The 12,438-nt window shown below is 39.9% G+C and overlaps 1 protein-coding gene across 1 annotated transcript in view; it reads left to right on the top strand.

Annotated features, from left to right (window-relative positions):
- Positions 1–12,438, top strand: part of NUP205 (nucleoporin 205) — a 1,199,422-nt gene that overhangs the window by 1,073,657 nt on the left and 113,327 nt on the right. Inside the window, 1 exon segment of the mRNA XM_044087173.1 lies at positions 5,691–5,814. Within this exon segment, the coding sequence (XP_043943108.1) occupies positions 5,691–5,814 (124 nt within the window).

Here is a 12,438-nt window from a genome sequence, read left to right as displayed (position 1 = left end):
ATTGCAACCTCTTTGCTTCCCCTCCAACATCAAATGCAACAGCTCCTATGTCTTAGTCCCTCCTCAGGGCCAGTCACCCAGAGACACTTTCCTGTATGCTTGACTCCCAGCTCTCCTGTACAGGCATGACCCAGTTCTGATTGTCAAGTTTCTTCAAAAGGCAGCCCTTTGCAGAGTGACAGTGCTCCTCATAGCTCCCTTTTGGCCTCGACTGTGGTACCCCTTTTTGTGGCCTCTTCTGAGATATCCTCCTTGGGTTCTCTATCCCATTCCAGATTTCATTTCTCATCCAGTGGGTCTGGATCCTCCCAGTCTGCAGTCCTTCAAGCTAACTGCATGGTTTCTCCAGTTCCCTCAATGGCCAGGAATCCTGAGCTGTCTGGTAGTGTGGTGCATCTTTTGCCCACATCCCAGAAGCTATCCACTATGAAGGTGTATTCCAGTAAATGACAATGGTTTGTGATGTGGTTGAAATATCGAGGATTTGATCCTTTCTGTTCCCTTAAAGCCCGTTCTAGATTTTCTTGCTGAATTGTTTAAATCAAGCTCTAGTTTTTGTACAGTCAAGATGCAACTGCCAGCAATTTCTAATTTTCATCTCGACAGGGATGGTGTTTCCTTGGCTTCTTTGAAAATTTACAAGGCATTTCTCAAAGGTGCATTTCTTTTGCATTCTCCCTTTCAGGATCCAGTCCCTCCCCTAGATTTGCCTTGAGTGTTGCAAGACCTTGTAGGTTCTTCTGCTACTGCAGACCTAAAGTTGTTATCTTGGAAAACTTTGTTTCTGGTAGCCATTATCTTAGGAGAGATTCAGGGCTACAAGCTCTAGATTCTTCTCCTCCTTATCAGGTGTTTCACAAATATAGGATTTCACTCCACACCAGTCCTTCTTTTCTGTCCAAAGTAGCTTTGGAGAGTAATTTGAATAGATGTATTCATCTTCTATTTTTCCCTAATTTTTTGAACAAAGGGGAGTACTTTCTGCATTGTTTGGATGTGCATAGACCATTCTGCTTTTACCTGGACAGGACAAAAACCTTTAGACACTCCAGCCAGATGTTTGTTTCCTTTTCATAATTCAGATTGGGCAAGACCTATGTCGTAAGTGACATTATCCAAGTGGCTGTCAGACTCGATTTCTTTTTCTTATGCCTTGAAAGGCAAGGCTTTGGGTGGTAAAACTAATGGTCTCTCTACTAGAGCTATGACTACTTCTATGGTTTTCTTTTCCAGAATTTCCTTCGAGGTTTGTGCAGCAGCTACTTGTGTGGGCCTTCACACCTTTGTTTCTCATTACAAGCTGGACAGTCAGTTAAGGTCCAGGGCTTGCTTTAGTTCCACCAATTGGAGAATATTCTTCCTTGGATCCTCCCAGGGATTTTTACATTGCTTGGAACTCTGTCCCATAGGCTGAAGTCAGATTGGGAAGACAACATCAGATATGAAAGTTATCTATTTACCCTAATGATAGATCTGTGTTGTCTGTCTCTCAGTGGATCGACCTTCCCCACCTTTTTGGCAAGTTCTCTTGTCTAAGATTACCAAGTGGGGGAGATTCAATTCTCATTTGTTGCTGGAGTCCTCTGTCTTACTTTATGTAAGAAATGTGTTTTAGAGCTATATTAGAACAGGGCATATGTGATCTGAGATATCTGTTGGGGAGCAGGGGATTGTGGGTAGGGGAGGCATAGCCTGGCAAGTTGAAGTCTGGCAGATTTACCCTGTGTCTGCTCCAATAATCCATAGGTTGAGGCCTGAGACAGACCAATCGAATCTATCATCATGCTAAGTACATGACTTTTGTTTATACTCACTGCAACAAAACTGTTATAGGTAGGGTCATCGCCCACTCTACCAGGTCCTTAGCTTCATCTGTGGCATTTTGGAAAGGGTTGGATTCTAAAAGTATTGTAAAAGCTGATACTTAGTCCTGTGTACGTAATTTTACAAAGCTTTAGAAGCTTGATTCCTTCTCTAGGTCTAGATCAGGCTTTGCAAAGACGAATTTCCAGGGGCTCCTGGACACTTGTTCTTCCACCTACCAAATCTAGTAAGCTAGGGTAATCTATATATAGCTAAGGCTACTGCAGCACTCATCAATATGATGAACATAGTACAGTTGTATAAGCAAACTTTACCATAATGGTAGATGTTTGAATGATCATTACTGTAATAGCCATTCCTTCCTTCTGTCCCCCTTGTTTTTTGGTGTGGTGTTTATGGCAGAGTGTAGCTATTTTTTGTTCTTCCTAATATTTTCCTGTCAGGGCTCAGCCTGTTTCACCGTGTTAGCAGGAAATTCTGAAGGGCTTGGCACCCAACTTGTGTTTTAATCAGCTCAGCTCAAGCTGCCTGACAGTTTGGGCTCTTTGAATGTTTCCTGAAGCTTTGAAAGCTGGCCAGTTGCTTTATCCACGGCAGGCTGTAACTCGTATACCTAAGACTACCGCAGCAGTGATCATTTGAACATCTGCAGTAATGTTAAGTTTGCCTATATAACTGTTCTTTCTTTTGAATGTGTATTTCCAGTTTTTAGCTTACAGCCACACACAAATGTTTGGCTGTCTGATTTTTCAAGTAGTTGCTTCTCATTTCCATTTCAAACTGTGTCACATTTTTCATGACTTTTTGCTTCAATGAAAATGCTCAAAAAAAAAAAAAAGTTTTCAGAACCTCCCATCCCCTTTTACATAACAAATCTATGTATATTTTTCAACAGATGGTTTCCTCTCCAGTTCGGAGCAGTTGCCCTAGATCACCTCTCCAGGTCGGAGCAGTTGCCCTAGATCAGTGGCTGCACCCACAGGCACTACCCAAGTTAAAATTAAGGCTTCCCATGCTAAAGCCCATGTTAGTCTGTGTTATCACCTGCACTGATTTCTATCTGTATGTTTATCTGTATTCCCCTTTAAGATGTGAAAAAACTGTTTACGTTCTTTCAGTAAATATTAACATTTAGCTCAAAGAAAAATTACACTGGTCACTTTTGAATAAACTAAACTGTGCACTATTCTGTTGTATGTATTAGAGTTAAGAAGCAAGTAAGACATTGTTATATGTATTAAAGAATTAGGATGCAAGTTATTGTTTACTTTTTCTGTTGGCTGCTAAAAACAAGTACTAGAAATGCTATAAAAGTGATAAGAACTGGAAGAGGGGTCTTTAGAAAAGAGAATGAACAAATTCCATATAAATAAATGAAAAATTTGGGAACTTTACATGCAGGATAATGTGTGGGAGGAAGAGGAGTGAGGTTTAAGTGAAGGCAGGAATTGAGCAATGTATGTATTGTTGGACTGATAGTTATAAAGAAAGAAAAGATAAATGATGTATAATGTATGGAAGTGGAAAAATGCTAATATGTTTTTTTCTTTTCTGTTAATCTGCATTTACCTATGTCTTAAGTGATAATTTAATAAATGTGTTAGATTGTTTGCACCTGCAGACAGTTTATCTCCAAGTAAAAGCAATAAGCAGTGAGAAAAAAACAGCTATCAGCATTGCAGATATTTGCATATTTATCTGAAAACATAATGTACAAATTTCCACTGGCAATCTCTTTGCACCTGCAGATTTCTTGCCTCCCACAAAGAGCACTTGCCAATAAAAAAGAAAAACTAATAATTTTGCAGATGCAAGAAAGCTTGCATTTTCTATACCTTTCATCTATATTTTTCAAACATGTTTGCTTAAAAAATTCTACAGTTTAAACTAAAGACATTAATCTAGATATCCACCTTTATAAAAACAGAGGAATTTGCTATAATGAAGTCTACATATGTCACTACAGTTTTACAAACTATCCCCACCCCATCAGCCCAAGAGCACATCATTATATTAAGTAACTTGCTTCTGACCATCCATTCTTATCTTGCTGCACCATAAAAGCCTGTACATCTTACAAGGTAAAGTACTTGCCTTAACATCTTTAACATATACAGCAGTTACTAGTAATACTATCCCTATTTCACTTTTAAATATCCCTAAGGGCACACAGTACAATCTCCTTATAGCAAACAGTTAACATCTTGAAATTTTTGAATACAAATATAAAAAAAAAATCAGTTTTAGGTATCGTTTCTTCATTTTCTTCAGTGTTCTCCTAAATATTAATGGCATTATTTGGGGTATTATGGTTTACTTTTCACCCACTAGTTTCACATCAGCACAATTCCGGTGTTTCTCAACCATTGTTTCTTGGAAAGCTTTATTTCACATATATAGTCCTACATCCAGTGGGACTGATGCTTTTATAATCTCCCATTTATTCCCCTAATTTCAGTATTGCTGATCTTCTTCCTGTTCATTTCCATCTCCCAACATCAGCGTCCGGTTCAAGATGCTCATGATTCTGATGTTCAGCTCCTGTGTTTTTTCCTGCCACAGTCATTTTCCTTTGGAATAATGGAAAATGTTTCACTGGCAAAGTATCACTATGAGTTTTTTTTCTCAGAAGAATGAGAAGTCAAGTCCCCTTGGTCTGTGCGTCAAAAATTACTTTGAACTTCCAGGAAAAAAATTCTGAACACAACTGGATCCAGCAGTTTGAATCTCACACTTGCCACGCCACATCCTGACAGATGACGGATTTTTTTCCTCGCCAGAGTTGTATCCATTTTTGGTCACTTTTCTCTCATGTTCACCAAACATCTTTGCTGGCATCCAGGTAGTGTAATTAGTAGTCAGTGACTGAATTTTACCCAAACTGTCAGTTTCAGTGTTCATACTGGGAGAGCTGAAATCTCCCTGTCGATCAATGTGCAGCATCTTGAAGGTCTGCTTGCAGTGGATTTTTAACTGTAATGTGCTATTAATGACCCCTGAAAGATGCCGCTGTCAAAGGTGTTGCCAACAAAGCTGTAAAAGCTTCTAGTCTTTCCTTCAGAAAGGTCTCCATTGTATACATTTTGCCATGTAATCTTTGTTATTGATTCATAAATTCACGGTCATTATTTCTTGGACTGCAGTTCCAAATGTTAGGTATCATGTTTTTATTCTGTCTTATCAGATTGGGCTATCTCAGTGTGTGGGGTCAAAGTGGGTAGAGCAAGGTCTAAGCATGCTCTCATACTTTAGCAAGTGAGGAGGTGATGTCCTTTGGACAAAAACATGCACTCTTCTCTGCACATGAGTGAAGGGAAATTCTGAAAAGTGCAATGTGGAGGACATCCTAAGAGAAAAATCTGAAAATGTTGCTGCTGCAGAAGACTTCCTCACAGATCAGCTGGTGTGGTGAGTAACATAATTGTTATGCTCATTATGGGCATGAGAGAGGCTTTGTTGGAACTGGGCCTACTGCTTTTACATTCTGCAGGAGGAGTTCGGGCTGCAATTTCTGTGAACCCTTAATCATTGAACTTGCAATTACTAGTACCCTGCACATTGTGGTTTGTACCTGTTCAACTGCTCATGAAATCCTTCATCTGTGAACATTGTTTAGTACTGCAAAAGCCCTGCCTATTGTGAACTGCTGCATGAAAAGGTGTAATAAGTTCTGATAGTTATGGTCTGTATAACTGTATTTAACTTAGATTAGTTAGACAAAAGTAAAGTGTAAATAGATGCGTAACTGGATAACTGTACAGTGGTGGTCATTAAAAAAGATTAATTCATTTTGACATACGTTTGTTATCAGCAGTTTGAGTGCTGCTTGCTAAAGATTTTTTTTTTCCTTTTTTTCTGTCTTGCAGCTTTGTCAGTTGGTTATCCCAGCAGGTGTGGATAAAATTTCAACTACTCATAAGTATGCTCTGGCTAGGCGGTGTCTTGTGAAAGTGATCAACAACCAGGCCAAAATGTTATCCCTCTGCTGTTGTATCCTTTACCTTGCTAAATTACTTAACTTTATTTCAAGTAAGAAGGTAATGCCTTTATAAGAAATCTTGACATGGAGGCTTGCCTATTTGTTTAATAAAAAGCACATTGTTGAAAAGCATTTGTCTAGTCTGACATTATGGACCTTCCTTGGCAGTTGGCATCGTCCTTTCTATATATACAGGTTCTGCACCTTTTCTTGGAATCTTCAGCACTTGTGGGTGGTTGAAGTTGTGGTGATTGTGGTCTCAACTATGTGATTATTTCCACCCATAGGCACACCATTTCTTTTCTGCCATTTAAGACAATCCTGCTATCAGATCTGATCTACATCTGTGAAAGGTTCTTGCATTTGATATCACTTTATGGTCGTCTGATAACCAGCTGTGGCTTACAGCAGATTTTCCTGTACTACTTCCAGAGAGGACCCGTTGTTAAAGCAGTGCCATAAATATTAGTGAATTATCCACATCACCCAAGACATTGGACCAGAAGATTGTCAGCAGCTGATGTTTTTTTGCACAGGGGATGGTATAAGGGTCCCACAAACAGTCCCAGATTTTACTTGGGGCAATATCACAAGGACTAAGAATCCGATAATAGACAGGGGCCAGGTTCTGCTAGTATTTTCTTCTAAACTAGCTTTCTTGTCTTTGCAGGTGATGAGCTTGCCCACATTGGGAAAGGCTTGACTTTGCACACACCCTCTACTTCAACATTTAGTGAAAAGCCTAAAGGAGGCATTCATCCACTTGCCATCATGGGGGCTGCATTCTGTGCTGAAGGCACCACTAATTCCTTTTCTGATTGTCCAAAGCTCATTGATGTCTGACCTGATTAAGTGGAATAATCTCTAATTTTGTTTTCCCAGCCTTGCACCCAAGTCAAGGGTGAGTCCAGCAAATTGTTTTATTTCAGGGCTTCAGTGTTCAGCGGTTGCTTCTCAGACAGACTTTGGTGGTATAAGAGAGCACCCATCAATAAATATGGCTTAATGCCATAGTTAAGCTCAGCATGTCTCTAGTCTGCCCTAAGTATGCGTACTCCTGAGTAACAAATTCTTGATGTCTGGCATTTAGCGCACACCCAGCACGTGTTTATTCCTGCACAAGTGTGCCCCTAGAGCAGGTGAAAGGCAGGAGGCACCCTACTACCCCTGCTCCTTTGAGGTTTGAGGACAGTTGTCTGAGCGACAGGGTAAAGAGAATAAGTTCCGTTTGCCCTAAGGCTCTTTCCAGATGATATTTTCTTTGGAGATCCTCTTTTGGTCTGGTTATTGGTATCCATTCCTTTCTCAAGAAAAGGCCTTTATGCATCTAGAGGAGGAAAAAACGGTAAGTATTCGGTCATCATTTTGTGGAGCTGGTCTTAAAGAATGATGATCTGGCAGTATGGAAGCATGTAGTCTTTTCTTTTGCAACACCAAGAAGGCAAACGCCCCTTAAAAATCACTGGCTGAGTGGACTGAATTTTTTACAGTCGTCCAGGCTGACTCCTGCATTAACATTTAGGTCCATCACAGGACTCAGAGGCACATTTTGTCAGCTTTTCCCCAACAAAGCAGTCTGTGTGTGTCACAAGAGTGTACTCTTCCATGCTGGATGTTAGAACCCACATATACTTGTCAAACCTGTCCAGTCTCCAGTTATTTCTACTGGAAAAGCCACTGGAGAAACTCTCTGCCATCCATGAGTCATGGTTTAAGGTTAAAAGGTGGTCAGGACTCTGTCCATAAATTAGAGTGAGTTTGCAAATTTTGAGTCTGCAAAGATTTTAATCAAAACTGCAAGCTTAGACATGTGCTTTAACAGGATGGCTTGGTTTGGCTTTCTTTCCCTTAGGAGGACCTCAGAAGATCCATCCTCATGCCTTTTAAACAAAATTTTTCTGTGTTGATAGCTCTCTCAGGATCTGTTTGGTGAACTCGTAAAGAATCTGTGAAGGACACTTATGACCCCCCACCACCACCACCACCACCACCACCACCACCACCAATCTCCTGTCCATCTCTTACTCTTCTGTACCTTACCATTCTGAAGAGAGAACCAAACCTTGCTGACTTGGAAGGCTGTCAAGCATTGACTGCTCTTTCCCCCTTTTACATTAGCCAGGTCAGCTAGGAGGATGATCCCACTGTCTTGACAACTGCAGCTATGATTTACATTTGACTGTACATTTCTGGGATTGTAGGCAGTTCTTTGAGTTTGCCCCAGTGTGTAGAACTATCACAAAATACACGGTTTGTGGATTTTGTCACAACTGGCTGTGTCTGCTGGATTCTCCTCTAGAATGAGTTCTGAGCAAAGAACTAGACCATCTCCACAGAGCTCTTGGGGAGGGTCAAGACTCTACTCTTGAAAAGATCTGTAGAAGTCTTTTCTCACTAATACAGGGTGTGTGGTTATTCTCAATATTCTTTCTGGTTCTGGAAAGATTGGACAGTTTTTCTTTTATCAGTTTGTGTGGGGTTTGTACAGGAGATTCTTTGCATTGAGTTTGAGGTGGGCTTCACTTGTAATACAAGTTGTAGCCATTTGGGCTTATTTTAGTGTTTGCTGTAGTGCTGGCCATGGAGGCTGACGTCTTGTGGAAGATCATTGCTTTCTGATACCTTGATATCTATAATGTAGTAGTATAGTGTAGAAATTCCCAGCTTAGTATTTTTAAAATAAACACCGCTTTAAGTAGCATTCTTTTCTTACCCAGGGTAGATCATTAATCTGCATGGACTATATTCAGACTTGCTCCAGGAATACATATTGAAGAAATATGCATCCACATAATACAAGTGACATTTACCCCCTGTACAAGCACAAAGTCTTGTGTTTTCATTCACAAAATACATAACATTTCAGTGTCAGATGCTTTCAATACACCAGGAAAGACCTACTGCACAAAATGTATTGTAAATGAGGAGCACATTCATTTTCATTCTCCAGGTATTTAATGTGATGGATGATAAATGAGACTGTAAGGGAAAATTAGAATTACTATGTATCTAAACAGACTGATTTGGACTATGTTTTACAGAGAATATTGCCTGATAGTTACTGGGGATGTTATCCTAGAAGCATTTGCATGCAACACATTCTAATGAAAAGTTTTTAAACATTTTGCGACCATTGGGTATGATTCACTGTTTTTAGGCGAGGTAAGGAAGGATTCCCAAGTTTGAGGGCTGATGCTAAGAAGGTGTGGTCTTAGCTGGAAAGTTTGAGAGACAGAGGTGGACAGTGTTGGGAGGAGTGACTTGGGACTTTAGTGGGAGTGTCCAGTACTGAGTTTGCTAGTGAAAAGAAGGGAGCCAAGCAGCAGTTTTTGTGTTTGCTGGATGGGAATGGGAAGTCATTTGGGTTTTGATAAGGGCAGACAGTGGTGGTTATGATGAGGTGCAGATGTTATAAGCAGGCATATTCAGTTTGAAGTTAACTTTTTGTGAGGCTGCAGCAGTCAGGTGGACTGCATTGGATGTATCCTAATGGGAGTCCTTTACCAACTGCTATTCTACTTTCTGGAGTTGGAAAATGGCCCAAAAATATAATTTGTCATTTTTTTCCTTTGTCTCTTCTACATGATGCTGAAAGTTTTAACTTTTGGTCAAGCCAGATACCTAGGTACGTGAATGCTTTATATGTTGTCTGTAATGCCATCATTTATTTCTAGCTTTTTATGTTCCTGCTGTCTGCAGATTATCAGCCACTCTTGCCAATCAACCCATTTTTTTTCTCTTTTTCTGTAGGCAGGAATGAACCAAGAGGGCCATTAAGTCATGCCCTATTTCCTTTTGCTCACACTTGTCTCACAAGGGAAGGGGTTGTGCAGTAGGCTGACCATGCTGGCCCCTCCCCACTTCTGAAGGGAGGCCTTTATTGAATTTGTTAATCAGGAAGAACACTGTTCAAAACTGACCAATTTCACACTCAGCCTGTGGGGGAAAAAATTGCAGCATTTGAAAATCCTATATAATGCCTTTGTATACACACTATGTGTGACAATAAGAAGAAAGTAATAATGTTGAACATGAACTATCATGCAGCCCTGTTATCCCATCCCCAAGCCTAGATGATGGTTTTCCTGGTGTCTACCATAAAAATCTCACTCACCACCTGAGTGCGTACTGAGTTTGTCCACCAATGTGACAGTCGGGGCTTCTCCTTTTTGTGCCACAAAGCCAGGCTGTTAATATTCTTATCAAGCTGAATGTGCAAATTTTGTGTTGAATAAGGTATTTTTTCTGGATCACAGTTTGTTTTATTTAACCGGGTAAGCCCACTGGACACATCCCTTTTTCTCAGGGATGAGCCAGGATCTTTGTCATGTTAATTCACTTGCTCAGAATCACAGTTTGCAACAGGAAATTGAATTATAGGATTAATTAGCAACTCATATCCTTAACTTTGAGATATGTAATTGCATGCTGTTACAACAGGTGGCTAGCTGGAACGAGTCCCTTTCTAGGAACTTTTTGATTAATGGAATTGGAGAGGTTTTATCTGTGAGTAACTGTCATCTGCATATAAATTTATTGCTTAAGAGGGACAATGTGCAAGAAGTCTAAATATGGAGAATAGAGAATATTAATGAAGAAGAGACTAGCTTTGACATACCCCTTTACTTAGAGGCAGAGTTGAAAAGGGTGGGCCTTATTTTGACTTGGAAGCTTTCTGTTAGTAAGAACGTTCTTAAAACAGGATTTCCTTTACTTACACCCATGGATAAAATTGTGTGGTGGAGAGATTTTGGTTAATAATGTGAAAGGTCTTGGTATGGTCTACAAATGCAATCCTGGTAAGATTTCCTCCATCTCTTTTTTGTTAAGGTGTTATGTGAAAAATTCCAGATAATAGGTCTGCGTCTGCTAGTTCAGAAACCACGCTGGTGTCTGCATAGTGAATAGTACTACTGAACGTATGTGTTGTTGTTGTTTGTCTTTTGGCTTTTCCCGGTAAGGGGTCACCACAGCGGAACTCTGGTCCGCTAATGATTGGCAGTAGATTTTTACAAAATGCCGAGGTGCCAGCTTGACGCTCTACCTTCAACGAAGGCACGTCCATTTACACACGCATGTCTTTGTGTAAAATCGAAAATAATTTTGTCGTAATTCTCCGTAAGCCAGGAGAATTGAGACTGGTTGGAATTATGAGGTGGATGAAAGTTTTGGTATTTTTTACAGAGACATTGTTATTGTGGATTTGTGGATGGTGGGTGGTATACTAAAGTGTAAGGGATAAGTTAAGTATGCAGTGAAGGGTGTCGAACAGGTGTCCTTCACGTTAGGAGAGGAACCAGGGATATTGGCCAGCCTTCACGTTAGGAGAAGAACCAGGGATATTGGCCAGTTCCAGGAGTACCACGAAAGGGATTTTTTTCTAGAAGTTCTTCACTTTAGAAATGGAAGGTTGTAATTGACTAGGTGGTGGTTTTTTTTTGAAGGGAATGTTCTGTATTAGACTATGGAGTTCTTTTACAAAGTTAGATCAGGTACTGTTGGATGTATTAAAAGTCCAGGCAAGTGCAGTGGTTTGTTTCAAAGTCATGTTTCCATTTTTTTTTTGTTTTGTTTCAGAGCTGGGGTGATTGCATCTAAAAACTATGGCCTGTGAAGTGTTAAATATTTTCTGATGTGTGAGTAGTTAGGAGTGTTTCCATTCATTCCAAACTCTGTCCATGAGTTTAAGAAAGTCTTTGAGTTCTGGACCTAACCAGTTGTTAACCCAAGGAGATTTTTATTCTGAAGGTTTAGTAGAATGGAAGTTAGGGTGTTGACAGCTGGTTTTGAATCTGGGCAGTAAAGTACTGGTGACCATTCAAGGGGATTAAGGTGAGATTTTAGCCTACTAATGTTGTTTTATATGATTGTGTATGGAAAGGAATTTATGGGGTTTCGGTTTCAGGAAGTGTGATGTACCATGAAGATGATGAGACACATCATGGCTGAATAAGTAGTAATGCATAAGAAGTGATGGATGGAGTGAGGAATATAACTCATCACTAGCTCTGGAAGGCTTGGGCAGGTAGACTATTACTGACGCAACCCCAGGTTATTAATGCCATTTTTATGTGGACCAAGGATCAGAGGGAATTTAGAGGAAATTGTGATGGATTGCTTTGGGGGGGATATGCTACTGCTATGACAAATATTTTTTCCCTTTGCAAGTAAATGGAATAATCATTAATTTCATGATTACTTTTACTGTAGGACTGACTAAAATTTTATTTTAAAGGACAATTTAAAGAGAAACGTAGCTTTTCTTGTCCATTTGCCAGATCTAAAATTGCACTTTTAGGAGAAAAGTGGTGCTGGGGAGTTGTCCTTTAGCTATAATTTGGCAATAGCAAGTGCCTGTGTTGTGTCTAAGAAGTGGTCTGTCAAATTATGTTTATGCATCTTGAATGTAAGAGAGCAACTTCAAAGGGAGGAGAATGCATTTGAGTTAAGATTAGTGAGAATGAACCAGGAGAAACATGAAATTGGAGGTGCAGGTTGTGTGAAATTGGTTGATGGAAATTTGAGGAAGACAATTGAAAGGGTAAAACTGTTGGGGGGAATATACTATAGAATGAGTATTCTCCTTGTGTTTGTGTGGTAGGAATATTAAACTTAAGGTGAAGATACAAAAGAGG

The sequence above is a fragment of the Protopterus annectens genome, chromosome 11.part0 (assembly GCF_019279795.1).
Source record: "Protopterus annectens isolate FY-2018-M chromosome 11.part0, PAN1.0, whole genome shotgun sequence".
NCBI lineage: Eukaryota > Metazoa > Chordata > Ceratodontiformes > Protopteridae > Protopterus > Protopterus annectens.
Note: the sequence above shows the minus strand (reverse complement) of the source record. Positions and strands in the feature narration are given on the sequence as shown.